The sequence below is a fragment of the Falco rusticolus genome, chromosome 5 (assembly GCF_015220075.1).
Source record: "Falco rusticolus isolate bFalRus1 chromosome 5, bFalRus1.pri, whole genome shotgun sequence".
Taxonomy (NCBI): Eukaryota; Metazoa; Chordata; class Aves; order Falconiformes; family Falconidae; genus Falco; species Falco rusticolus.
Window position 1 is genome coordinate 21221488 of NC_051191.1, and position 27788 is coordinate 21249275.

General features: G+C 45.5%; 1 protein-coding gene across 6 annotated transcripts in view; it reads left to right on the forward strand.

Moving 5' to 3' along the window:
* The window catches only part of NRF1 (nuclear respiratory factor 1), a 73663-nt gene that overhangs the window by 23954 nt on the left and 21921 nt on the right, over positions 1 to 27788 (forward strand). For 5 of the 6 annotated variants that reach the window (XR_005104365.1, XR_005104366.1, XM_037388332.1 and 2 more), the window contains exons 4-11: positions 293 to 419; positions 987 to 1127; positions 8628 to 8786; positions 10414 to 10611; positions 12297 to 12398; positions 14279 to 14428; positions 15648 to 15805; positions 20148 to 20272. Coding sequence is in view for 4 of the 6 variants with exons in the window: in XM_037388332.1 (XP_037244229.1) it covers positions 293 to 419; positions 987 to 1127; positions 8628 to 8786; positions 10414 to 10611; positions 12297 to 12398; positions 14279 to 14428; positions 15648 to 15805; positions 20148 to 20272 (1160 nt within the window). In the remaining 2 variants the exon portion in view is untranslated. The remainder of the gene's footprint in view (positions 1 to 292; positions 420 to 986; positions 1128 to 8627; positions 8787 to 10413; positions 10612 to 12296; positions 12399 to 14278; positions 14429 to 15647; positions 15806 to 20147; positions 20273 to 27788) is intronic. The other variant, XM_037388335.1, reaches the window with a different exon arrangement.

The window sequence follows — 27788 nt, forward strand, 5'->3', positions numbered from 1 at the left end:
TATGCAGACTCGTGCTGTCCTAGCTTTGCTGCTGTGGTGATTTCTCTTTACTTTCACATCAATGGAAAAAGGAGAGAAGGGAGAATAATTGATATTTGAGCTGCTGGGTGACTGCAGGGAACACAGCAGGCTTGCAGGAGCGGAGGAACAAGCAGTACATGTGGCTAACCTGACCAGCTGTGGCTCTGTTTTTCACCTGGTTTGTGAATGAGTAGCATTAAGAAAGGCAGTTCACAATGTGAAGGATTGTGTTTCTGCAGGGCTTTCAGCTGATACCTATTCACTGTTTCAGGAAGCTCCGAGCCACGCTGGATGAGTACACTACCAGAGTGGGGCAGCAAGCCATCGTTCTGTGCATCTCGCCCTCGAAACCCAATCCTGTCTTTAAAGTATTTGGTGCGGCACCCTTGGAGAACGTGGTAGGTGTCTCTAGGAAAACCTGTGTAATAAATTGGTCACCTTTTCTGCAAGTTTCATTCTGCTCAAGGCAGTCTTGCAAGCCCGGTACTGATCTGAAGGTCATGTTTAAAACCCTGGGAAGAACAGTTCAGATTGTATGGACATGATTCTTCTCTGCATGAATTGTTGCCTAGCACATCTCACCAGGGTTGAATGTCCTGGATTAAAAATCAAAGGGAGATGGTAGTGACAACATGTTTGAACTCGGCTCAGCTGTCAGTGCTTGCACCTTGTTACAGACCAGACAGTAAATGGAGCAGATCCTTGACCATGATAAGTCTTGCTTCGGAACTTAACTTTTAATCCCATAAATACTTCCACTTGCCAGTGTTTCTTGATGTTTCATCATCAGCTCTTCGATTTGGCCAAGTCTTTGGGGCCAATGGGTATTTCTTCTTGCCAGCTGTGGTGTTGTTTGCTCCTTCTGTTCTGCAGCACCTTGGGGAAGGTGGCTGGCCCTGTGTCCTTGCCCTCTCCTCTCCTGGTGCTCCTTACCTTGTTTACCTGAGCTTAACGATTCCCCACAGGTACGCAAGTACAAGAGCATGATTCTGGAAGACTTGGAGTCTGCACTAGCAGAGCATGCTCCTGCACCTCAGGAGGTTAACTCAGAGTTGCCACCCCTCACCATCGATGGCATTCCCGTCTCAGTGGACAAGATGACCCAGGTAAGCAGCCAGACATGGCAGAACCAGAGAGAGAGAGATAGATTTGCCATCTTGCAGTCACATCCCGTTATTTTGTAGTGGAGCTTATGTCTACATCTCCAGGGGATGCATTTGATCTGCTCTTTCCTGTGGGACTGTAATGGCTCAGATAGTAGTTAGATATGAAGCTTTGTTATTGGTGCTTATTTTCTGCATGAAACAGTAGAAATGTTAGTAAGCACTAGAGCTCAGGCTGCTGGGAGCATTCCCCTTTGAGCTGTTTTTGTCACCTCTCATAAACTATGAACAGGGAAGATATTTGTTCTACACTTCACAGTGATTTTTAGGCACTGAGGTCAGGAGGGTTGCTTGCGGAGTACTGTTTTGGCTAATGCTCCTTGGGCCTTTCTTGTGTGCTCTAGTTCATTCCCTCCTCTGTTTTGTGCTGTGGATTGGAGCACAGGGGAGCTTGCCAATGGTTTTAACTCCAGATCAGACCCCGAGTGAGATACTTCTGACAAAGGCAGGGAGTCATCTGCCCTAGGCATGTAGGGGACTCCCTGTCTCTCCAGGTCCAGCCCTTTGTTGACCTCCTTATGGCTAGGACAAAGCGGAGAGAAACCCCCCAGGGAAGCTTCCTTGGTGTGAGAGGGATCATCCTTAGGGAAATCTCCTTCCCTTGGGGTGCAGGACCTGAGTGCAAGGCAGGTGTGTTTTGCAGGGGAGGCTCTGGATGCACTCAGGCTGATGCACCACGATAAATTTTAAATGCTGAAAGCCAGTTTCTTTAGAGGGAGTAGCAAGATGGAAAGGTAGGAGACTTTGGGCAACATACAAAGAGGTGTCATAGTGGAGCAAAGATGTGTGGATTTCCTCTGTGCTCTGCAGAAAGATCACATTCTGATCAAAACACCATTTTCATTACTTAGGTGGGATCAGACAAGCTCACACTTTAATAATTTTACAAAGAAATCTACTGTGCCTTGGCTGATAACAGATCATACAATCATTTAGGTTGGAAAAGACCTTTAAGATCGTCAAGTCCAACCATTAACCCAGCAGTGCCAAGCCCACCACTAAACCACGTACCTAAGCTCCACTCCACAACAACATAAAACAAAACTTAGTTGCTGGATTTTTAAGCCATTGTGAAAGGTGGTGTCTGCAAGAGCTGTTCATGGACAGCTTTTGTGTCATTAATAGTTTCACATGAAAAGGGAAAATAAAAAGTTTAAACATTTTACTTTTAAAGTAAAATGAGAGACCGCCAAAAGGTCAGAGGTATGTAGCTGAGTTCATTTGTATTGGCAAACAAAATGCTTGTGTTTATCTGACTTCTTTATGGCCTCATCATTGTAGTAGTTGAGTAACAGAAACATGCCTAGGGCTTAAAACAAAGCAAAGTAGACATTTATCTGGAGATTTGCTGTGGCAGAGGGAGGCCATCCTAGCATGGTGCGAGTAGTGAAGCTGGTTGTGCCTCTACTCACAGCACATGGGCTCGAGGAAGGAACAAAGACAATGAGCTGTTGCTGGTGGAGTGCTGGAAAGAAAAGAGAGAGAGAGAGAGAGAGAGAAGTGGGCATGGATAATGAGATCAGGACATGAAGGTTGTTGCAATCCAGTAACACATCTGAGAAACTTTTCTGGTTTGTAGTGTGCAGAATATATGTGCACATACAAAAAGGTCAATAAAAAGATCTATCAACTGTTTGGCTGTTAATGTTGCACATGCCATCAAAGCAGCAATAAAAGTGACAAGCTGTCACTTCAGAGAAGCCTCCAGCTGGATTGATAATGCATTATTGGTTTGGGTTTTTTTGTGATAGAGTTGGAAATTAAATATTTTAACATCAAAGGTTGCTGAAGTGTTTTCTGCTTCGGTTTTATGGTTAAAATACTAACATCCCTAGAATTCTATGGAAATAACAACTTTTCATGTTAAGCTAAAAATAAGGCTGGAGAGGTGTTTTTTTTCTTTCAGATATGTCATGGCCTTGGTTTTCAGGAAGCCTCGCAGAAAGATTAGTCCAAGCCAGGTTGCCCCTGGGGTTTGATTGCTCTGCATCTCCACATGTAAAGCAGCTCTCCAGTCCAAGGCAGTAGCTGATGGCAGGGCTTTATTTTATTTTTTTGTCCACATGCAACACTCTTGTGCTCCCAGGCTTCTTGTGGCTCTATTAAATGAGAGTGTTTTTCTTCTCCATGGTCTGCAGGGCCTTTGGTCAGCAAGCATGCAAACTGCTGATGCAACAGCGTAGCAACATAGAGCTTTGTATTTCAAGTCCTCTCATGGTGCATTATGGTAAAACAAGTATCTTGTTAGGAATAGCATTTATCTTTTGAGTTACCACATTGTTCTGAAAACAGCTTCGTGAAGAATGTTTCTCCTGAGCTGTGGACAGTGTCTACACTCCTTGTGCCCCATTTGGCCAACCATCACTGTCCCAGTTAGCCCAGCTGCTGTGGTGTATGTGTGTGTTGTGGGAACCCAGCATCATGCTGCCTCAGCTTCCCTGCATATTGTATAGGGATGATGTAAATGTCTTAAAAATTTTTTTGTGATCCTTTAATGGCTACAGGCCATGTGAGGACAGAGCACTAAAATTAATGGACAGGACTGCAGACTCCTGGGTGGATTTTCACAGCCTAGCAGGTCTGGCTATCTTGTAAAATTCTCAAGGATTAAGATGCTGCATGTGGTGCTTCGGAGATGATTTTGTTGCTGAAAGAAGCATCCAGCTGCTATATAGTTTTGCCAGACTTGGGGGCAAACTTTAAATAGAAACAAAATAGAGATAAGGTGAACACGATGAAGACACCATGCTGTCTTTTTTTTTTCTTTCTTTTTCCCACAATTGCAATTTGAAATACATTTGTTTGAGAGACTGGATGATAACTTGGACTCCTACATTGCTGCAACCCGTTGCGCTGCCAGAAGTGCCATTGTTTTTTTGTGGGAACCTCGATTCCCAGAGATGCCAATATAGTTCTTTGTATTTGCTAACAAGAAATGAGCTTTTCCAACTAAGTTGCACAAACCCCTATGGAAAACTGAAATATTTATGAATACAAATTGGGCAGCACAATTAAGAGGTGTGTCATGAAGTGGAAGGATGAGGCCTGTGCTTTCAGCAGCTGCAGGTGTCAGCAGGCAGGTGGTAGAGGCGTTAGCTCCTCCACAAGGAGATGAAAATAACTCTCCTTTTAATTGCTGTGCTTCCCTGGTGGTCTTGAGGGAAATAAGGCCTCTACTAGCTTGAGCTAAGATGCTTCTATAAGCTTGCAAATGGAGAGGATCACCCACCTTGGCTGTGCAGAAAAAAAATATTGTATTGCAATGGGACTTTCACTCTGCAGCCATTACACAGAGAAATCTCATTGCTTTATGGACTTTGGCTGCGTTGACACTATACGTCAGAGCTGAGTTTGCCTATAAACTTGCTCTCAGTTGCTTGCTGATGTGATTAAGGAGTAAGATTGTGTAATGCTGAGGCTGATGCTTCAGTTGGCTCTCATTGAGGTGACTAGAATTTGTTTTCTGAACAGGTGATTTGTCCTTTAATCTGACATTTTTTAAACTTAATATGCCCCTATGATTTGCAGTCTGCTTATACAAGCCAACAAAGTTTATCTGGGCCTCTCAAAAATCATCTTGACATCCGTTTGCATACTGCCCTGCAAAAAGCTTTAGCACAAACAGCAGATACCTTTACGTACTTAATGTTTCTATGTAGGAGAAGCCAAGCAGCAAAAGGTGGAACCTAAACTCACTTTACGGCTGTCAGATCCTCTACATGTAGGGGCAGGGATCCTGCAGTGCTGGACCCCATTGCCCAGGTATGAGGCTTGCTGGTGCTGCCTCCTGGTCCACATCAGAAGTGTGGTATGAGGACAGCCTGCGTTTCTGCTCTCCCAGAAGGTCGTTGGTGTATGGCAGAGGGAACATCCTTGTTTTGCAGTGGAGGCACCCCAGAGTTAGGAATCGGGTCCCCCTGTGCAGCTGAGCTCTAGCACTGGACAGTTGTTCGAGCAGTGGGAAGGGTAGGGAGTCCTGCAAGGTACTGCTGGATGCAGGTATGAGTGTCTGCTTTGAACTGTTGTGCAGGCAGCTGCCTGCTTTTACAGCATTTAAGCTCAGAGCCTGCATCGTGCCTTGTTTCCAGCAAGAACAAGCAGTTGTGTCCAGTGTTCAGGTCTCCAGACTCTGCTAGGAGGTGGTGATCCTGAGTGGGAAAGCCTGGTCTCAGGTGTGCCCCTCTGAAACATTAGAGTTACTCACTTGTTCTTAAGACTCAACCATGGTTTCAGAGTGGAAGAGAGGAAAGGTTTGCATAAAGAGTAAATCTGTGAGCAGACACTGCTGTGGGGAGACCCACAGCACCTCCTGCTTCTTGCACTGATGACCAGGTGGTTAATTCTGGGTTTGATTCCTGTAGCCAGGCGTAAACTACTGCGTCTGCTGAGTGCCATTGCTTCCTGTTGAGGACACCCAGGCTGACCCTGCACCTTGTCTTTTCCATGATGAATTTCTGACAGCGGCAATCCTGCTCTTATCCTGCCTGCCAGAAAGCCCCCAGCAGTGAGACCTGCAAGAACAGAGACATGGTCTGACCCACGGTCAGAGCCACACAGGTTTTCATAGCAGGAAATTCATGGTGACAGCTTGGTTGCCAACTTGACAGATGCCTGGCTCTCTCATCTAAATGCTTAAATGTTGATTGGAACTTTTAAACTTGAAGAGCATTTAGTCTAAAATTGGCTGTTGCAAAAAGAAGGGCCAGTGAACAAAATACCTGTGTGCTTTACTGCAGTTGCTGCTTTGCCCTCTTCCACTTTCAGGTGCAGCTGAGGTCCTGCATGGACTCCACTTTGCTTTTCCCAGGTGCTGCTTTATATTGATCCAAAGGCTGAGCTGCAGGGACAGGTAGAAAATTCCCAGCCACGGGTTTTGCTCCCTTCTAGAACCCAGTTTTCTTACCAGGGTGTAAACCTTAAGACCAGAGAATTGCTTGGTGCTCCTCATGTAGGAAAACTTTTTTCCAGCGCTGGAATGCTGTTCTCTGGGCCATTGCAAATGGTAGAATCAGGATGAGCTCACTACTGCTAACACTTGAGTTTAATGTTAAAACTTAAAAGACACTGTCTGTGTACCAAAGGGTGTGAAAGAAACTTTTCTTACAGTTTCTCTCAAACCCTCCATACTAGAGATTATATGAACCCTTTCCAGAGCTGACAACTGTGCAAACCAGAGTGCTGCTGTCTGTTTTTTTTTAGCAGAGGTTTGATTTTTGTATGGTTTGTGGATGAAGACAGCAGAACCATGGCTCTTGTGGATGAAGTGGTCGCATCAGTTCCTCCCAGCTGTGCCGAGAGATGTGGGGTCTTTGTCTCTGTGCCATATTGTGTGTCAGAGCCCTGCAAGCTACCTGGGTGAGGTATCATTATGGCACTAATTAGAGAAGTCCTTGCGCAGGAGCTGGTTGTAACGCCACTGCTGATTGTCTCCCTGGCGGATTAAAGGCAAACCCTTCTTAACAAGTGCCTTGAGTAGCTTGAGCCACTGAACTCCCTAGGACCAGTAATTAATCCATCTGGTAACAAGGAGCATGACTTGCAGATAGCAATTCAGGGAAGGAGCTTTTAACTGTTTTTGCACCAGGCAACTTGATGCCGTTAGGAGGTTTATTGGAATAAACGAGGCCTCGACTGGGGAACCTGAGGCATGTCAGGGTGACTGTTGGCCCTGCAGTGGAAGATTCATCATGGACAGGCTTGGCTTGGGCTGGGCAGAAAGGCTATTTATAATTCAGGCGTTTGGTACGGCTTCTCTTAGGTGGCTCAGGATGTCCATGGAAAAACGGAAATGCAACTGCTTCTCTGAGCAGGGGTGATTCTTCTAGGGTGTAAAGCAGATATGCTATATATGGAGCCACAAGTATACTGGATTTTTGTTACCTTTAAAGTCCCTAGCCACTACTGCAAACTGTGTGCAATGTAGTAAATCGCGCATACAAAGAAGTTGTTTTCTTTTTACCAAAACACATCAATTTTTCTATTTAACTGTGTAAGCTAGGGCCCACATTACATCTTCCAGTTGGGCTCTGGCTTTGAAGAGCAGTCCTGTGTCCGGAAGAGCTGCTGCAGATCCCAGTGTGTTTAGTGGTGTGCTTAGGGGCTTCAGGCTTTTTGCAGAGACCACAGAGACAATCTGCAGTCTCCTGTTCCTGTGAAGCACTCCTCTGTTCCTGCCAGATTGATGTTACAGGGGACTTTGGTACATACTCCCATATGCTAATGTGGAAAAGGCAGCTTGTAAATGAGTTGACTTAACAGCTTGGAGCCAATGGATACAATATCCAGACTTGAAAACAGGATGTCATTCAAGCAGGATGATGGCTGGGAGGAAGGGACACTCCCATGGCAGATGATCAGGGATCGGTGAGAAGTCCTCCATGAGCTCACCCATGTCTCTGCTAGCTGGGACCATGTCATGGCTGTGGCAGCAACTGATGCTGGCCCTGGCATGCTCTTCCGTTGGCTGTGCCCCAGAGCCCTGAATGTGCAGGCATCTCGGGGTTGTAAGGTGGCCCGAGGACTCCCAGTGGCACTGTGACAAACTCAAATAACTTGCTATTAAAGCTATAAAGGGATGCAGGGAGTTGTTCTTAAACGCAGCTATTTGGCTTTAAGTTAAGGTGGTTTTCTCTCATGTATGTGGTCGTGAGCGCTCCTTCTCTTCCTGCTCTGTTTCTGCACCTAACCTTTTCCTGAGGCTCCAAGCAATCCATGGTACATGGTCCTAAAACCTGCTAAGGATGTTATTTGTTCTTGGTGACATGTCTGCTCAATTTACTTTGCAGGTCTATTTTTAAAGTATTGTCTTCTGATGGTAAAGTTGATCGCTAGTTGACCAGTTTTTGTAGGTGCTAAGCTGAAGTAAAATCAGGTTGAAAGGTGTCCCCACTCTGGCAAAAGTTAAAAATAAATTCAGAAAATTAGTCAAGTGTGTTATGTTCTGCACAGGTGAAGCGTGTTTGTGAGATTTTGTTTTTTACTGTGAGTGGCTCACTGAAGCCCCGTCCTCTTTGCAGCATCTCTGTAAAATGTAAATCAGCTCATGTCTGAGTTCCTGTCGCTGTGGGGACATGGAGTGTGGTTTTTTTCTGTGTTATTTTGACCTTTTTTTCTTGCTCACTTTCAGGTTGGCTAGCTCTTTTCATGGTAGTGTTTGAACCATGAAGTGTGTTAATACAGTATGTGTTTGTGCCTTATTGTTGCACTGGCTGACTTGATTTTGTTTCTGCTCTTCCACATGCTACTAAACTGTTCTCAGCTGAGTCTTTGGAGAAGGTAGTAAAGTATTTGTCCATCTTCCTTAGGCATTCAGACCTCTTCCAGTTGATGGTTCCAAGAGGATGGAAATTAAATGTAATAACTAACTTGGTACTATGCACCTCAACACTACCAGAGATAAGAGGGCTGAGAGTTTTTTAGGAACTCTTATGTGGTTTGTTCCAGGCACAGCTGCGAGCTTTCATCCCCGAGATGCTGAAATATTCCACGGGTCGTGGGAAACCAGGCTGGGGCAAGGAAAGCTGCAAGCCCATCTGGTGGCCTGAGGACATTCCATGGGCCAACGTTCGCAGTGATGTCCGCACAGAGGAACAGAAGCAGCGGGTGTGTATCTCCCATGTCTGTCTGCCTTCAAATTGAGCACAGGGGCTTGCAACCAGCTTTTGTGGGAATAGTTTTCCCCTTGAGTGACAGAAGAACCTATGACATTGGCCCTTCCTTGACTTCGTGTCAGACATTCAGCCTGGGAGAGCAATGAGATGGGAGAGGCATAACCTTCAGACTGCTCTGTCCCCTGCTGGGTTTGTGTGATGAGATATTTGAACCACATCTCTCTCTGCAGCAGGTACCCTTTTCGCTAACTGCAGAACCTGCTCGCCTCTGTGGCCTTGTGAAGCACCCTACCCAGCCTAAGACAAGTCTACTCTCCAGGTGTGCAGGTCATTTACTGTAGAGTCTGTATCATGGCCTCTTGAAGCCTTTGAAGGAATATTGTCCCATCCTGAGTAGCAGGGACCTTTGTGTCATGGTTTAACCCCAGTCAGCAACTAAGTACCACACATCTGCTCACTCACTCCCCACCTCTGGTGGGATGGGGAGGAGACCTGGGAAAAGCTAAAACCTGTGGGTTGAGATAAGAACAGTTTAATAATTGAAATAAAGTAAAAATAATAACAGCAACAATAATAATTGTAATGAAGAGGAGAGGGAGAGAGAGGAGTAAAATCCAAGAGGGAAAAAACCCCAACAACCCCAGAATTAGTGAAGCACAACACAATTGCTCACCACCTGCTGACTGGTGCCTGGCTGCCCAGCCAGTCCTTGAGCAGTGATCAGCCTCTCCTGGCCAACTCCCCCCAGTTTATATAGTGAGCATGACATTCTATGGTATGGAATATCCCTTTGGCTAGTTCGGGTCAGCTGCTCTTGCTCTGCTCCCTGTGGGCTCCTTGTGCACCTGCTCACTGGCAGAGCATGGGAAAATGAAAAGTCCTTGACTCAGAGTAAGCACTACTTAACACACTGATGCTTTAGTTGTTGCTATTAACATTATTCTCATACTAAATCCAAAACACAGCACTGTACCAGCTACTAAGAAGAAAACAACTCTATCCCAGCCGAAGTCAGGACACTTTATACTTAAAGGGAAGCAGTCAAAGGTGTGCAGTGCAGCCAGGAAAAAATGAAAGAACTGGGTGAAAAGGTCTTGGAAATCAGTTGTAGTTATGGATCCTTTATGCAGGTGATGTTTCTACCAACCTTTCACAAATATAATCAAAGAAAGCTACCAGAGTGTGCAAGTGGCAGGACTTGTGCAGGCTGATGTAGGTCTGGGTGGATGAGCGGGGATGCCTAGTGAGGCTGGAAATGGTGCTGTGGCAGTCAGTGCTTTTCTAGGTAAGGATGGTTTTCTACTTGTCAGCCCCAATTCCTTAGAATTCCTTTTAAGCTGGTGAAATGAATTTCACTGAGAAGCTTCCCTTTCCCTTGGCCAGATGTGCTCGTTCTGTATCAGTATACAACAACGCAATAGCTCACCAGGGTGATTTCTGAGTCTTGGGGAAAGGAGGGGATGAGGAGAGAGGGATTAAATACTGGGGCCTCTTGTTTGTTTGAGAATTTGTTGAAAACCACCCAGTAAAGATAAGCATGCAAATCGCAGCAGTAGCAGCACTGCAGTCTTTCATAAAACTTTTTTATGCTGACTCTTCAATCATCATTCTCCTGGTAGGTGTCATGGACCCAAGCATTGCGGACTATCGTGAAAAACTGCTACAAGCAGCATGGGCGTGAAGACCTGCTCTATGCATTTGAGGATCAGCAGACCCAGCAGCAGACTACGACCACACATAGTATAGCGCACCTGGTGCCGTCACAGACAGTGGTACAAACCTTCAGTAACCCTGATGGCACAGTGTCCCTCATCCAGGTGAGTGAAACCCTCTGGCTTTTCCATTTCCAGCATGGCTGACTCAGGATCAAGTTGCCTTCATCAGGGAGGTGGTTTAGAGCAAGCTCTTTTGGGTAGTTTAACTTGTCCTTCAAGAATTTTGTCTTTATCTGTATGTTTTAGCCTGCAGGCTTGTTAACTCAATGCTCCCTTCCAAAGAAGCAGTCTCCATCCACTCTCTTCCACACTCCCATCCCTTGTTCTCCTGTTGTGAAAGTACAAGGATTGCTGCAGCTATTTGGTCAAGCAATTCAGGGATCTGACCTGAGTTTAATGAACCTGTTTGCGAACAGATACAGTTTGTGATGTGGCCACACAATATCTGTGGTGGCAATCGGATGGAGTGATGGGAGGAGAGGTGGTGGGACTGCATTTCTTTAATGGCATGCAACATAACTTAATCTATGGCATAAGGTATTTCTGTTGTTCATCTTACACCTGAAGTATAATATATATATTACACATATCAAATGTATATTTATCCTCGTGATAAGGATATCCTCATCATCATCCTGCAGTAAGGATGCCTCTTACACCGTTTTACAGAGGGAGATTCAGGGCAGAAGAGGCTGCATTCAGTGGCTCAGTGATGCCGCTATTCTCCCTGTGTTCCCCATGTGGGGAGGCAGGTTCTGGTAGCTCAGGATGTCAAAAATGTAAGTGCTCTCTTGAAACTTCCCAAAAGCTCCAGGTGGGTGTGAGGTTTGAACCTCTGTTTCCCCTCTGCTCCTGCCTTCAAACCACCACTGCCCCCTCATACCTAACTGGCCCAGTGGCTTGTCCCTCTTGAGTATCATGTTTTTAGTTCATTGTCAAACATGATTTTCTGTTGTGTGTTCTCATCTCACAGTCATGAAGATAAAACCACATGTGTGGGTTTGTTTTGTTTATTTGGATTTTTTTCAAATGAAAGCTTTTCCACGATTGTTACAGCTTTCTGCCCTCCACACCAAGGCCTGGCAGATTTGCCAAGCTGGTTCTGTTTGCTCATCTGCTAAGGTGCATTTTTCCTTTGACTAGTGTTCATTTAAATGCTGGGCACCTGAGATCCCATTGAATTTCTGGCATTTATAGGTTTAATTCTCCTTAGAAACAAAGCTGCACATCTCCCCACCTTTGTCTTTTCCCAGCTGTTAAATGGGGAAAAGGTCATTTCCAAGGGCAGTGGGAGTATTGAGGATGAGTTAATGTTTGCCAAGGGCCTGGAGATGAGAGAGATGAATGGTAAGCAAGGAGCATTACAAATGAGGGCTGCTGTGCAAGATGTTCTGATCCAGGTCTACTCCAGTGTTTTTTTGAGTTACTTCCACCTTGTGGGAGAAGCGTGTTGACTCCACCTGTGCACCACGCTCACACCTGGGAATGGCAGCAGCACCCCGCAGCTGCTCTTCCTGAGGCTGGGAGAATAGTGAGGACTCTGTCTCCTGTGTGAACTCTGGGCCACATCCACTCTGGAAGCCACCACAGATTAACCTGGCTCTAGCATGTGATTTCCTCCCCCAGCCCTTCGAGACGGCTCCATATTTTCTGTGAGCTCTGCAATTACTATTATTCTCTGTGGGTGCAATGCTTTTTATTCTGAGACCATTTAAGTGTCCCTTTGCCTGAATTATGTGGATATTTTCCTGCAATAATGTTTAACTGCATTTTGTTGACTTCCATAGGTTGGCACTGGTGCTACAGTTGCCACACTGGCCGATGCCTCAGAGTTGCCCACCACAGTTACCGTCGCACAAGTCAATTATTCTGCAGTGACTGATGGGGAGGTAAGGATCTGGGTCATGTTTGTGGTGCACAAACCAGAATTGTCCTGTCTGAATTTCAATAAAGTTAAAATTTTCTAGAATTTGTGGTCACAGAAAACACCAAGCCTTGTTTCCCCACCCTGCAGTGTTAAGGGTTAACCTACACGTAAACATGAGACTGTAAAATTTTATATAGAAAGTGCTGAACTGTTGTCGTTTTGACTCAGGACTGTAAAATTATGGTGGAAGACTCAGTCCTGAATTTAACCCTTTTTTAAAAAAATATATATTTCCTATAAATTACTATCTGCTGTAGCAGGTAGAGGCTTAATGACATACACAAGTACGCGTTTGTGTATTCGTATTGAGTAACTGTTTTACGTGTGCTGTAGATCCTGGCTGCTTGTTTGTCAGTTCAGGGTTGGGAGTGATGGCTGGGATATTTTGAGCCTGTGGTTAGTAGTGGGTATTGCATGGCTGTGGGCAGATCCCATCCCGTGAGTCTTTGGCCACTGATCTCTGGATGAAATGGGACTGTTCTTTTGCTGCAGCTTTTAGGGAGATTTGCAAGTAAATCCCAGACACGGCTGTATAAATGCACAGTACTTTAGAGACAACAGGAGGTACTGCGGAGTTACCGTTCTGTTCCTGTGACAGTTTCTTCCACTGCTTTACAACTTGGCAAAGTTGTTTCTGTCAAGGACTCGATCAGGCCATTTCCATTACTAAATCTGAACACTCAAATTTGTATACATTTATTTTTCCACTATTTTTTTTTTTAATTGAGTAATAAAGTTTTTTTGTGTGTGTTTAAGGAACATGCCTTTAAGATTATGAAGACTTTTTTAACTTTTTTTTTTTTCATCCTTTTCATCCCCAAACCCACCTTTGAATCAGGCTGCAGGTCACTTTCTGTCCCTTTGCTGCACAGTAGAATCTCTGGCTGGCCAGCCTGTGCGCAGGAGCGGCGGGGTCTGGTCCGCTCTGCGTGGATCAAGCTTTCACAGCGACAGGTGGCAGCACAGAACAGCTTTGGCCTGCACCAGACCCTGTTTCCATCTCAGACCCATCATGAAACAGCCTGGCTCTGGAGCCGTGACCTTGAAGTACTTTGCAGCTGCTATAAGGGTTTTCAAGAACCAGTTATATCTCTTGAGATCAGAAAGAAATTTTTCGAGGGAACAAATAGAAATCAGGGGAAGACAGGCATCTAATTCCTAATGTGAATGGAACGTCTAGGTGATATCTTGGACAAAAGAAAAATACACAAGTAAACTTGCTTTGGGGACGGGTGTAATTTCTCCACACAGACAGATCCACAGCCTGCTGGCAGCCTCTCTAGGGACATTTTTGTCCTGAAATCTCTTGCTGTGTGAAGATCTGAGTTAGCTCTGAGTAAATAGATGTGTTTACAGGACTCTGAGCAACATGGAGCAGGGATGCTCGCTGGTATCTCAGCAGCACAACCTTCACATTAGTGTGGAGAAGGGCCTGGACAGTCCTCTCTTCTTTTCCAGGCCTTGCTCTGTCCCTGTTCTGAAGCAGCTTAGGCATCTTTGCAGGGCACTGTGTGTCACAGTGGAGACCTGCCTTATCACTCAAATGTGTGTTGCCATGTATTTGAAAAACATATGTCTGTTCCTCTTCTGCATGGTGGTGGGAAGGGTGCCTTTCCCAGCTCGGGCTTGCTTTGGTTCGGTTTTGGCATGGCTAGCGAGTTCCACAAACTCGATCTGACTCTCTCGAGATCTCTACCATCTGCAACTTCTTCCTCTCGTGAGCGTTCAAACTTGGTTGAATCTTTCCTAAAAGACATTGCCTTCTCTAAAATCAACTTCCTTTCTCCTTTTCACAATGCACTATCTCACTGCTTCCTCCCTGCTTTGGATCCTTTCGCCCAGGGTCAGCTCTGGGCACAGGAGAATGAAGCAGTTGCCTTGAACGTCAGACGGCTGGGGATGGCTAAAGAGCTACGACGAGCGCCAGTTTTGCCTGTGCCCAAGTGCTGGAAAACGAGATTGGCAGCTGCTGAGGAATGTGTGATAGCAGATGTGAGTGAGAGCGCGACAGGTTCTCTCTCTACCTTTCCATCCTGTGATGGGACTAACCCTTATCTTGTCCAAAGGCAGCAAAATTTACTTGTGCAAAACCTACTTGAGCCTTGAGCCAGCTCTGCTTCTATGGACTTTCTAGCTTTCTCCATCTTAACAAATTGAGGGGGGTTTTTTCATCATCTTCTATGGCATTCTTATTTGTGTGTCTCAGCAAGATGGTGAGTGGCCTAAAATGTTTATGGGGATGAGAATAGTGATGGCGGGGTGGGGGAAGATCTTCATCTTGCAAAGCAGCCAGTAGGATTTGTCAGCTGATGGGCCTTCATCCTCCATTTCTTTAGTTGTTTTTGTCCAATGCATATTTCTAATTCACATCCTGGTGGATTTTGTGGCCATACACTCATTATCTCATGAGCTGCGAAGTCGCAAGTGGAGAAATGTGGGTTAGGTGGAAAATGAGCAACTGAGACTGGGTGAACTTCAAGTAATATGCAACCTATTTATGTGAAGGTCTGAAGTAAGGGAATTGAAAGTACCTGAGATATATGAACAGAGTACTTTCCATCTGCCATCTTCTTTTAAAATATATTGCTGCAGCACAAAGAAATTCCAATTCCAGTTGGCTCAAACCCATCTGAGTTCACAAGTGCTGTACAAGTAAAACATGGACTGCTCCCTCGAATGACAGCAGATGGGTGCAGACAAGTAGAAACAGTGAGATAAGCGCAGGCGATTTCCATGGGAGGATGTTGTCCGCACTGGGGTTCTAACACTGCGGAAATGCAGCTACTTAATAAACTGCCCAGGCTGGTTGGCAGGCAGTGATACAAGTACGACAACGATCATCGCTGTCCTGTTTTGTTGTGGAGAGGGATTTCTGGGAGGTTGAGGGGATTCATGGATGTTTATGGGGTGCACTTTCCATGTGCATGAGAAAACTAGATTTCTTGTTCGGAAGTTGAACATATGGAGAACAGCAACTAAAATCATGAGCTGACTTTAGAAACTCACTCATGGCTGATAGAGGGTTGTAGTGTCCAGCAATGTCAGGTGGATCCCAGGATTCCTCCCTCTTTTACCTATCTCTCAAAGTCAGAGCATGTGCAGGAGTCTGCACAGACCTCTTGAAATTTGGCTCTTTTTGTTTTAGGAAGCAGCCGTCCATTCATGGGATGACATCCAATCCTAGAGCCTTTCTTTTTGTTTTTCCCCATAGGTGGAGCAGAACTGGGCAACGCTACAGGGGGGTGAGATGACTATCCAGACAACGCAGGCATCAGAGGCCACGCAGGCGGTGGCATCATTAGCAGAAGCAGCAGTGGCAGCATCTCAGGAGATGCAACAAGGAGCAACTGTTACCATGGCACTCAACAGGTATGGGTGAGAGACGAAGGCTTGAAGCATGCATGCATGACATTTCCTTCCAGGTTTTCACTCTAATGGTGCAAAGATCACTCTGTACAGTCCCAGTAGAGGCTGCTTCTTCCCATAACAAATTCCTACATCAGCCAGCGTCCAGGTCTCTGCAGGACAGTTCCTGATTTCTGCTGTAACCACAGAACACCACTGACATGGTAATTTCCTGAAAGAAGAAAAGATGGGTAGTAACTGTCCCCTCTAAATGATCTTATTTGTACAGCAAGGGTCCAGTTACAGAACCGAGCTTGTGAAGAAAGCAAGAGTTGTGATGTGCTAATAGCACCTTTTAAGTTTGCTGGTCTGGGTCTCCCTCAATATTAATAATGGTTTCTTACTAAAATGCTAAGGCTGAATTTCCCTGTTGTTGAGTATGATCTCTCTTCAGGAATAAAAATCTCCTCCCAAGGCCAGTGTTCTTGGGGTTTCTCCCAAATGTGTTTCTGAAATAGAAGGTGAATGAGCTGCAGTAGTAATGCTGCCTCTTCGGCTTGGAATGAGCTCTGTTAGATTTTTTTTTTTTATTTTTTTTTTTATTCTATTGAGGTTACCAAAATCTGCAGTATAGTTCTCTACAGGTCCGTGTAGCAGGAAGCAGTATCTTTGCTTGGCTCTGGTGAGTTGCTTAACCTTTGCTTCTTAAAAACTGGAAATGGCTGTGGCACACCACAGCTGCACCCTGAGAGAGCAGAAGAACTGTAGGAAACATGGCATCAGCCCCAACAGCATGGGAGGCTTCACACTGCTGAGGTGTAGACATATTTTCCTCATCTGAATCAGGATTCTGGCCTAGAGGCTGTTGACTGAGCAGCCATGGGTCAGGACAAGGCACAAGTCCACACTGCTGATGGTTGGAGTAAAGCTTCAATACCTTGTTGTATACACAAATTGCTAAAGGACCCACTTTAATCGCAGGGGCTTTCAACAGCTTGTTTCCAAATTGCTGTCACAACTGAAGCACAAACACGCCTAGAACTGTTTATTCTCTTTGTGGTCCAGATTCAGGACCATCAGATAAGTTCTTTTCTGCTACCACACAAGGTTGGTTAAGTAGGGTTTTTTTACTAGCAGTTTCACTGTAAAATTGCCTTTTATAAACAAGTGATCTTTGTACGGCACTGTAAGAACAGCTGAAGTAACTAGGCATGGAATTGCAGGAAAAAGGCCCTTCTCCCAAAAACTGACTTGCAGGATTTTATCCTGCACATTTCCAGGCAATAGATTTTTCTATTTTATTGTTTTATCAGAAGTTTTTCTGGAGTAGAACATCGTGGGCTTTCCATGTTAATTTCATCCCATTGCTACTAGCTTTTAGCTCTTAAGGTCACAAAGCTGTTCCTTTTCCTGTATTAACTTAAGAAATTCAGATTCCATAATAAAAAGAAGTGTTGTTAGAACTCCTAGAAAATATGAACGGAAGAGCCTTCAACAAGTCATTTAGTCTCTACTGTGCCTCAAGACAGGATCAGCTCAGTTTATACCCAGGAAAGCCCTATGATAAGTCTGTTCAAATAGCTTGTAGTTCAGGAGCGATGCGAAGCCTGTAGCAGCATTGCAGTGGAAATGAGAGGCCTCATGTTTTATTTCCCAGCTTGTCACCCTCTTTGTCTGCTGACCATGGTAGCGCTGGAGACCTTTCTAGGTGACTGCCTTCCAACACCCTTCCACATGGAAGAGGTGTACTTTGTCCTTTGCCACGAAATGCTCCTTGTAGCTTTTAGCTGTAGAACTTCTTCCCCACTATGAGGGTGGTGAGGCACTGGCACAGGCTGCCCAGAGAAGCTGTGGCTGCCCCATCCCTGGGGGTGCTCAAGGCGAGGTTGGACAGGGCTTGAAGCAACCTGGTCTAGTGGAAGGTGTCCTTGCCCCTGGCAGGGGGGGTGGAACTAGATGGTCTTTAAGATTCCTTCCAAACCATTCTGTGATTTTGTGACTGCCATCTTTCCCCTGCCTGTAAGAAGATCTCAGCAAGGCTCTGGTCCTTGAAAGCTGGTGGCTTATCCTAGCTCTGGAAACTTTATGCCTAATTTAGCTGAAAGCTGCCATCTAAATCTTGTTCCAATGGCTGCTGGCTGAGCGCAGTCTTTCACAGCCCCATGTAGAGCAGTACGCCTGCCAATAGCATGGCATAACGGATGATGCAACCTCTGTCAGGTTTGAGGATGGGAGGTATTAGGCCTTCTAGTAAAATAGGATGAAGTGGAGGTGGGCCATTAATTCATTGATTTGAACCAGTTAATGTTTATGGAGCACACTGTAACTGGAAAAAGCTTTTATGCCACAGATCATTAGTATTTTCAGGGATGGAACTGTAACAGATTATTAGAATGCTCAATTGCCCTTGAAAGTGGATTCAAGTAAGTGCTGTGTGAAGTCGGAAACAGGGTTACACCAATAAATGTGTGCTTACCCCAGGTTTGCTGTGTTGTAGTTGCCCTTCCTGCAGTGTAACTGCCTTCATGTAGCTGCAGGTTCAGAAGAGAGATCAAAGGGAGTAAGAAAGCAGAACAACAAACTACTCTGGTTCACTAACAGTGTTTAAGAGCTACTCTAAGAGACAGAAGTGCTATTTAGAAATGAAAATACATCCTGAGTGAATAAAGAATACAGCATCTAAGCAGGAAATTAGGAAAGAGAAAGAACGAATAGGAAGTACTTTGAAAATATTTGAGTCCGTTGACTACCAAAGAATGAGCATGGCAGTTAAGAAAGAGCATCCTAGGGGAAGCTAAAGAAAATACCTACTTTTTTAGTTTAAGGTAGAAATGGTGGGAGATTCAGCTGCAGGAAGGAGGTGGCTTTGGAATAATTTGTTGACTAGCAGTTGGTCACCGGAAGTGGCTAATCCAACAGGTCTGGAGAAATTTGGACAGCTGCTGAAGGATTCTCACAGCACTCTTATTTGCCATTTGGTTGCACAGTCAAATATGATGTCAACGAATGCCAAGTGATACACATACAAAGAAATAACGGCTCTGTGTATCCAATGAGGAACTGTATGCTACCAGTTACCATTCAGAAAGCATCTGGTGGACTGTCCTCCAGGAATGTTTTATCACTGCTGAGAAGATATTATCAAGAGAGTAAGTTGAATATAGGAATTATAGGGAAAGGCATAGTGAACCAGCCAGGATTAGACCCCTGGACTAACTCATGGTGTGTCTATGTCCTGAATAGTGTGAGAAATGGTCATCCCCAGCAAATAGATGTCTTACATTAGAAAAAATCTGGATAGGACAAGAGTGATCAGAAGCCAGGAAGAGTCCTTGCACAGTAAGTGGACTATGGCTCTTTGGCTTGGGAAAGAGATTACTGGAAATCTATGAAATCGTGAGGAAAACAAAAAGGGAACAGTTATTTTCTGTTTCTCACAATATCAGACTTAAGGCCTGCCCAGCCAGACTGAGGCAGTAGTTTTTCAAGTACCATAATGTAATTTTTCTTCACATGGCACCAAATTAAATGTGGAACTCATTGCTACAGGGTGTTGTGGAAGCAAAAGGTATAAATGGGCTTCGGAGGGGATTAGACAAATCAAACCTGATGGTCCAGATGCAGTCACTGATGTAGGAAATCAATACACTGCTAACTGTCAGAAGCTGAGAGGGTGTAGGAAGGGAAGGATCTTACACACTCCTTCCTAATATCTGATACTGGCTTTTCTCACAGCAGGGTTGCTGCATGAGAGGGACCTTTGGTCTGACCTCATTTGTATGAAGAAATTTAACAATACTGTGCTGAGCTACTGATCACTTATTAAAAAGAATTATTAAACCACTTGGCTGGGGAGTAGTACTCCATCTTAGCTAAATACAGAGCTGCTGATGTGATCCTGGTGATGGTAAACCTCTGGGCCTGTTCCATTGCAATGTGAACTCGCAGAAACAGTAATGAAGGGTAGAGCTCTCAAATCTGTAAAGACCCAGAACATAACAGTGCCAAAAGAAGAGTTTTGTACCAGAAACCAGAGGCAGCTAGGAGTCACATGGTATAACTACTTGGATTGTCTAAAAGGTTTACTTAAGTTCCCAAGCAAAGGAATGTGAAGGTAAGAATGTAGGGATGTTCTGACTAAAGAGACCTACAAGCTGAAAAAAGCCAGTAGGAGCAGCTTCTTCCCACATATTTGTCCTCCACTGTAGATTTTCTGCTCTGGATAACTTCATCTGGGCCCAGTAAGAATCCCTCCTTTCTGGATTTGTTCTCTTGACATATGGTGCCTGCTTAAAATAGGTGCTACTGGAATGGCGTTATTTGTTTGGTTCTCCTAATTCTTCTTTCTCCTTTCCTGTGCCTGCAGTGAAGCAGCTGCCCATGCAGTAGCCACGCTTGCTGAAGCCACTCTTCAAGGTGGAGGACAGATTGTTCTATCTGGTGAAACTGCAGCAGCGGTAGGAGCACTTACTGGAGTCCAAGATGCCAATGGTAAGGCTGCCGGAAAGTTTTTACTTTTTCTGAGTATTTTTCTTTGCTCTTAGCTGGGGGTTTTTGCTCTCTTTTACTTGACATGTCAGGTTTTCACTAGTAAAATAATTCTCCCTCACTGCAGATGCTGACTAACTAGGTTGTGACTTAAAATCTCAGAAAAAAATGGTAGCACTAACCTCTTGTTTACTTCCGTAGTGTTGGTGGCTGAGCTCTTTTCCTCTTTCTGCCAGCTTATTATTTAGCCTTAGTTTTCTGGGGAAAAACTGCTTCCCACTCTCTGTATCTGTACAGTGCCTACCACAGGGAGGACCAGACTTAGTCAACTAACACAACTAGTCAGTGCCCCTCATCTCCAAAACACTTCACTGAGAAGTGGTAGAGTATGACCAGCATTTTATTACCCACTCATTTCCTTCCTTTCTCAAGACTTTCTTGGTTTGCTTAGTGGCTGCTCTTGAGCAACTGTCGCTTTTCTGCTTGGGTGACACCTTTCAGTCATCCCTCAGCAGTCAGTCTTGGCTTGTTTGCCTCCTGCTTTATTTTCCATCTTGCTACCATAGTCAATCACTTAGTTCTAGGGATTCTCCATAGTGTTTCTCACCTATTATCTGGATGCATCTTCTGCCAAGTCTGGTGACTTTTGTAGTTATTCAAACTAAGTTCATAGTGAATACAGTATGTTCACAGAAACTGGTTCAAGAGATGATACTGGAACATACGAACACGTCTAGTTGGTGCTCATCCACTGCCTCCAGTTGCACTGTACTTCTGCCTGACGCCTTTACCATGCTTTCCAAGTTCAAAGATGAAACTTGTGATTATTTCAGTTAAATGGAAGGGGGGGTGTCAAAATAAGCTCAAAAAGGATGCAAAGTGTGAAGTTGTAAAGAAACGCCGCCTTGAGGATGGTACTATTTGAAGCCTTATTATCAAAGGGGAAACAAGCATGTGCAGTTGGGTGGCAGAGCGATGACTTCTTGCCTTGTCACTTTGCACGTAAAGCAGACATCTAGCTAAATGAGACCTCGATTCTGACTTCCATCAAAATCTTCATTGCATTGGGAATGTGCTCGTTTAAAACATGAATATTTTTTGTGCAGCGAAAACCGGGCAGTGGAGGGAAGAGTAATTTTACTTGGGGCATTCGACTTGACATCTCTTGCTGTAGAGTCAGCCAGCCTGAAGAGGGAGCAGAAATGAAGTGAAAACCCTCTACTCAGAGCTGGGAATGCATCTGATTCTGAGAGAATAGAGTAGGGTTGTGTTGTATTCTCCTTTGCCAGCAGCCGGGCATGAGGGGGATAAGTGATGTGTGTTTATCAAAGGAAGGATCTGACCCTGGATGCTCAAAACCAGTAACTAATCAGATTTGTAAAAGCACGTTAGCATCCTTTAGCAGATCTGCACCCCTGACTCCTTTTGGTCTGCTTCCAAAATGCTTTCATGGTTTGGATTCCTCTGGATGCTTCCCCTAAACAACTCTCCACACCCTTCCTAAGTCACCCTACCTCATTCACCCAGCATTAATATAATTATAATGCAGGCGGGGCTTACCCCCCCCTTCTTTTTTTTTCTTTTTTTTAGCAGCAGAGTTGGAAATCAGATGGGATTTAGAGTGCATTAAGGGGAGAGACTGCAGCATTTTCTACTGTGCAAAACCTCGCCCACAGCCCCTTGCCTTGTTTCCACTCTTCTTCGATTTGCTCTAATCTCCAGTGGTATTAAGGGGAAGGGCTTTGTCGGCGTGGTAGTCCTTGGAAGCACCATGCTGTTAGTTTTATTACGTAACCAGCTAATATATCTCCCTTAGGGATGGAGGAGATGTTGGTATCCATTCCCACTGTCTCTGTCTGGGGATGGAGAGCAGATGGATTTTCAGCATTGGCACTGTTGTGGAGGATTTGTCTGCTTTCTCTGTACCCTGAAGCTCAGGGTATGAGTGCAAGCATCCTTCTGGACACTGGTGCTCGGTTATTTTATGCAGTGGGGGCAAAGAGCTCTGCATGCCCTTCTGTCAGGAGGAGGTGAAATGGGAAATGATTCAGTGCAATTGGTTGCAGGAAGGAGAGGGGGGAAAATGATTGCCAGAGCCATAATTGTATTAACCAGCAGATTCCCCCTGCTCCTGATTGCTTGCAAAGTCTTAATTTGCTGATTTTTCCAATAAACACTTCTCTCTGGGAATGCTCTTACCCTTCTGTAGGCCCTTTCTTAGGGATTGCAATCCCTTACCCATGCCACTTTCCCTGCAAGGGACATAAATCTATGCCAATCTTATTGTTAAGGAAAGGGAGAGTAGTTTACCAGAATTGCTTGTGGTCAGCTAAAGTGTTTAATTCCTGATTTTAGCCATTAGATATAATTATTCTCTTTTTTAATTGTTTTGTTTCTATCTTGATATGGTATTTCCCCCATCCATTCTTTGGCATCTGAATAATAATTAAGTGATACAAGAGAACCAAGGCAGCTAAAAAGAGGCAACTTCTGTATTTTCATTGATGTCTCAGAAGCTAGGGCTGAATTCGGTCCTTGGGGGGAGTAGGGAGCCCAGGAGCGTGGCTGAACTGCGAAAGGGTTGTGGGTAATCTTACAATCAGTTACGTTTATAGCTAAAGGAAATAAGATCTCCTGCTCCCGTACAGTGTCAAACTAGCTACGTGCATTACGGTTTTCTTGCTACTCTGAAGCATCTGCTCTGAGTTGGGATGGTGGAACCGATGACCCCATGGTTTGAGCCTCAGATGTTTTGCTCTTAAGTGGCTGGCATTAAAGCAAAGTAATCATCAAAGCAAGTGAAGGGGATTGTAGCAGCACCAATTTCTGAAGCTGGCTGAAAACTGGAAATGCTCTGGTAAGAGGAAACAGCGCTCTGGGGCTGCTTTTGGTGTGCGCTGTGGGCAGCTCCATGTGATGGGCTGGTGCTGGAGCTGTCCCAACCCGCTGTGGCCAGAGGAGAGAAACTCGATCAGCATTGGGAAGGAGAGGTGATGGTGCCAGCCTGCAATCTGGGCCTTGCTCGCTGGAGCATCCTCATGCTGCAGCCTTTTGTTTGACATTGATCTGATCGGGGGCTTGAAAGCTGCTTGGGCTACAGGCTTCCTGGCTTCATCTTTAAATATTGATGAAGCTTTTGCTTAAGCAGTACCTGCGCAGGGCTGTAGTAGTGCGCAGTGCTGTCTGTGAAGGACAGAGCAGACTCCCTGCCCAAGGAAGGTTGGTTTAATGCCCTTGGTGTCGTCACAAGCCTGGGGTTATTGCAGTTTTGCACAGTGTGCGGCATTTTGAAGGGCATTTTAAGATGAGAGGGGTGGTATGCTTGAAGCTCCAGCTGCAGTTTGAAATGGCATGGAAGGGAGGCATGGTGGAAGGAGCTGGTGTGGGGAAGAGAATCATAGAATGGTTTAGTTTGAAAGGGACTTAATGATCATGTAGTTCCACCCCCCCTGCTGTGGACGGGGACACCTTCCACTAGACCAGGTTGCTCCAAGCCCCATCCAACCTGGCCTGGAACACTTCCAGGGATGGGGCAGCCACAGCTTCTCTGGGCAGCCTGTGCCAGTGCCTCACCACCCTCACAGTAAAGAATTTATTTCTAATAGCTAGTCTAAATCTGCCCTCTTTTAGTTTAAAACCATCACCCCTTGTCCTGTTGCTACAGGCCCTTGTAAAAAGTCCCTCCCCATCTTTCTTATAAGCCCCCTTTAGGTACTGGAAGGCTGCTGTAAGATCTCTCTGGAGCCTTCTCTTCTCCAGGCTGAAAAGTAGAAGATGTGAAATCATGCTGTGACCAGGGAATTAATTTAACAGAACTGAGTGAGGCACAGCCAGAGATCCAATAGATCTTTGCTTGTCAACCATGGTCTTCATGTGCAGCAGCTGCTGCCCTTTTTCCTGGCCCCAAAGCACATTTTACTGACATAATTCCTGCCTGTACTGTTGGAGATGCTCCTGGGAGCACTGATGTACCTGGTGGTGGTGTGGCAGCATACAGGTGGGTACTAAGAGACTACAACGTGTCTTGTCCTTCTCCGTACCCCACTAGTCATCCAAAATATCCAAACCCAATTCTCCGTACAACCAAAGGGAGCCATGCTTATGGCTGGGGGTGAGCCAGGATTATCGAGTTGTGATGGAAGCTCGGGGAGAGCATTAGGACTCTGACGTGGGCAGAGAGGGATTAGCAAGCTCTCTGCTTTCGTAAACAGAGGAAATAAGGCGTTAGTACAGGAGTGTATTTTGCAAGTTAGCATGGGATAAAAAGCCTATAGCGGCATTTAGGGTGATGCTTGCTGCGCCGAAGAGCTGTTCTAGTTGGTGACTCCTAGATCAAGAGTGGTTTACATGCTGAAAAGGCTTCAGCTCTGGGTGAGGCTGCTGAGCTTCCCACACAAAATCAATAAGGTGTCAGGTGGAAACCTGTCTCCACCCTCAGCTGGGCAGATGGGAGATGGGGAACCCTCCTCTCGGCAACAGAGACACCTCCAGGCCTGAAGCGTGGTTGCCAGTCCCGTCCGGCTCTGTGTAGGCTGTTTACAGTTGAAAACACGTCCAGGAGGAGAAGGCAAGAGTTGAGATGCTGTTCTCTGGGCTGTGCACATCTCCTAGAGAGCGTGAAAGCAAATGGAGATACATTGGGCAAACCCAGAGAAGGGAACTGCCTGTTCTTGCTTTTTGATGCCTCAGGACAGGGAGGTGCAGCACACTGATCCCCTGGTAACTGGTGGCTTTTTTGCATGAGAAAAAAAAAAAAAAGATGGGGGGAGGCTTGGAGGCTGATCTGCTGCAAATGTCAGCACTTAAAAGAAAAATTATTACTTTTTTTCCTGTTGGATCTCCTTGGGAAGTTGGACCCAAATGAGTCACTAGCAACTTGGCAAAGTGCAGATCAGTTTGCTTGCATCCAAGTGGACAGGTTTTTTTTAGGGTTTTACCAGTGGAAACAGATTTTCTTTTGATGGAGTGCTGCCCTGAAACAGGTATGATTTAATCCCAGTCTGAAGGAGAAGTAAGGAAAATAATTTTTGCAGATGTATTTCAGATGACAGGGTAGAAGAGAGGCCGGTGGCAGCCAGCAAGGAGAGCTGAAGTGGATGAGTTTGAGTTTCTGGCTGTATGTGCTGAGCAGGTCCAGGAACAGGGAGAGGTGTTTCCTAGAGGACTAACTGCTGTGCATAAATGAGTTATTGTCAGCAACGGGGCTGTGATGTGCTCTTAAGTATGTTGGCATAAACCTTAGTTAAAACAAGCTTCTTATTTGTCAAGTATGTGCAGTTCCCTACATGTGCCCTGTAGAGAGGGGGTACTTCAGTGCAGCTCAGCCATCTCTGCGTCTGCACCCTTTCCATGTCAGCATCTGGCTTTCCGGGGAGCCTCAGCACGGATAGTAAGGAATATGCGATGTTGGGACTGTGGGACACCAGCCACAAGTTTAATGCCAGCAGTCAGCATGGTGCTGCTAGGTCTTTCCCAGTACAATGAGGGCCAAAGTGTTTCCAAGACCTGAGACTGCTGCTCCATTTGCGCTGAACCTTGCCAGCACAGATGATTTCTCCTGACTTTGATGCTTTAAACCCATCACGATGGATCTCATGGTTTTTGCTGCTGTCCTACATTATTCTTGGGCACTAATCTCGGGTGGCGCTGGCGGTGCAGTCAGCTCAGGCTGTCCTTCTGATGCTGGGCTGTCATGGGTGTTGGGCGGCTTTGGTTTGACATCTTGGAACTGGTGACGAAGCGGCTGCTGCTGCTGATTAGGATTTGTCTGCCCACCAACCGGGACTAAAAATAGTGGCTCAGACAAGTCCCTTTTGTACAGCATTGGTAGCCAGATTTTCCCTTCGGTCCAGCTAACCAGGTGCTACCTACACCAGCCTGCAGTTGTGTTATGTGGAGCTAGCTTTGCACAGCCCAGCACCGAGAGTTTGTTTGGGTGGTTTGAGTAGAGCAGGAGGCTGGAGGTGGATGCCACGGCACTTGAGTGCTGCTGGCTTTAGGGCTTCCCTTGGCTTGTTGAGTGACCTTGATAAGTCTCTTGATGGAGATGCAGGTACAAACTGGGTAGTTTGGCTTTTGGGATGGGGAGGCTTATGGGCTCTGTCATTCTATTTCCTTGGGGAAAAACATTTTTATATGATGAGCTCTCATGATGTCTCACAGGTCTCGTTCCTTTTTGTGAAGGCAGCAGTGTCAGAGGAGCACGAGGAGAGCCTCCCGGGTGGTTTTGTGCCCCCGTTTTGTGTCCCACGTCTTACAGAGAGTACAGGTTGCTTTTTAGCTCTGAAACATGCCTTTGAGATTGCAAAGAGAGAAAACAGCATCCTGGGGAGACACCAGGACTTGCTCAGTTCCTGGCTTAATCTATTGCTGTCCCCTAAAACATGCTCACCTTTCCTCCTCAGCATGTTTGTGATGGTGTTAGCAATACCCTGAAAGAGAAGCCAACTTCATTAGAGGTGGGGAGTCACTGCCAAGTCCTTTGCTGTTTCATTGCTTCTAGCATTTCTTCGAGTCCTTTTGGTTTCAGTGAGTTTCAGTCCAGTAAATGAGCCATGCCCCGTCTGGCCTTATCTCCTGGCTTCTCAGTGACCTTACGGCATCTCGAGCACCTCCCTTGCCCTCCCTGTTTCCCCTCCCCTGGTGAGTTTTGACATCCATTCCTGTTATCAGGCAGTTGAGACTTACAGGCTCTCCAGCTGTCACAGCTGATGCTGTCCGGGTTTAAGCATAGGCCATTTACCTTCCACGTGTCCTGAATTAGGGGAAATGGACAGGAGGGCTGGGTCTGTTTAAAAATTAAAGCTGATTACAAGGCATTAACATTACATTTAAAGAAATAGACAGCAGCCCTCCTCTCTCAGCATAGTTGCAATATGTTCCCTTTTGTTCTGGTCTGGAAGAGGAAGCAGGACTGGTATAGACTCCAGGCTGGGCAGGATTTCTTCTTTATCCATAAATTTGAAAAGAGAAGCTGCCTGATGGCTGCAATACTTCAAAGCAGTTCTGGTCTTACTACCTAAAGCAGTTCCCATCTTTGCAATCGTAACAGAAAGCTTAATTTCTTTCTGCTGATCTTGAATTTCTCATGGAAAATTCAGATCAACTGACACTGTGTTCATCAATCTGTCTTCTGAATTGTTGTGTTGGGAAGTTTCATATTTGAGGCACCCCAATTGTTTTACACGGGCATCCACTCTAGTGCCTAAATGCAGCTGTTTTGGGGGCAGCAGTCAGGAAGAAAACTTTCTTCTTGGTTTTTTTTTTTTTTTTTTTTTTTTCTTTCCTTAAAGGCCTAGCTTCCCTGAGGCAGGTGGATTTTAAGGAATGTCTGGTCAGATCTTCAGGGCTGAGAAGGCAAAAGGATGTGGTTGCTTCATGCATGGAAGGATGGAAACACGAGTGTGTTGGGTGTGGGAGGTGCTGTTCCCACCATGCCCTGGCCTAGCTGCAGCATGGGCTTGGGCTGCAGATGAACATGAGTTTAAGGAAGCAGACAGGGTTGGTGTCTTCCATAGCC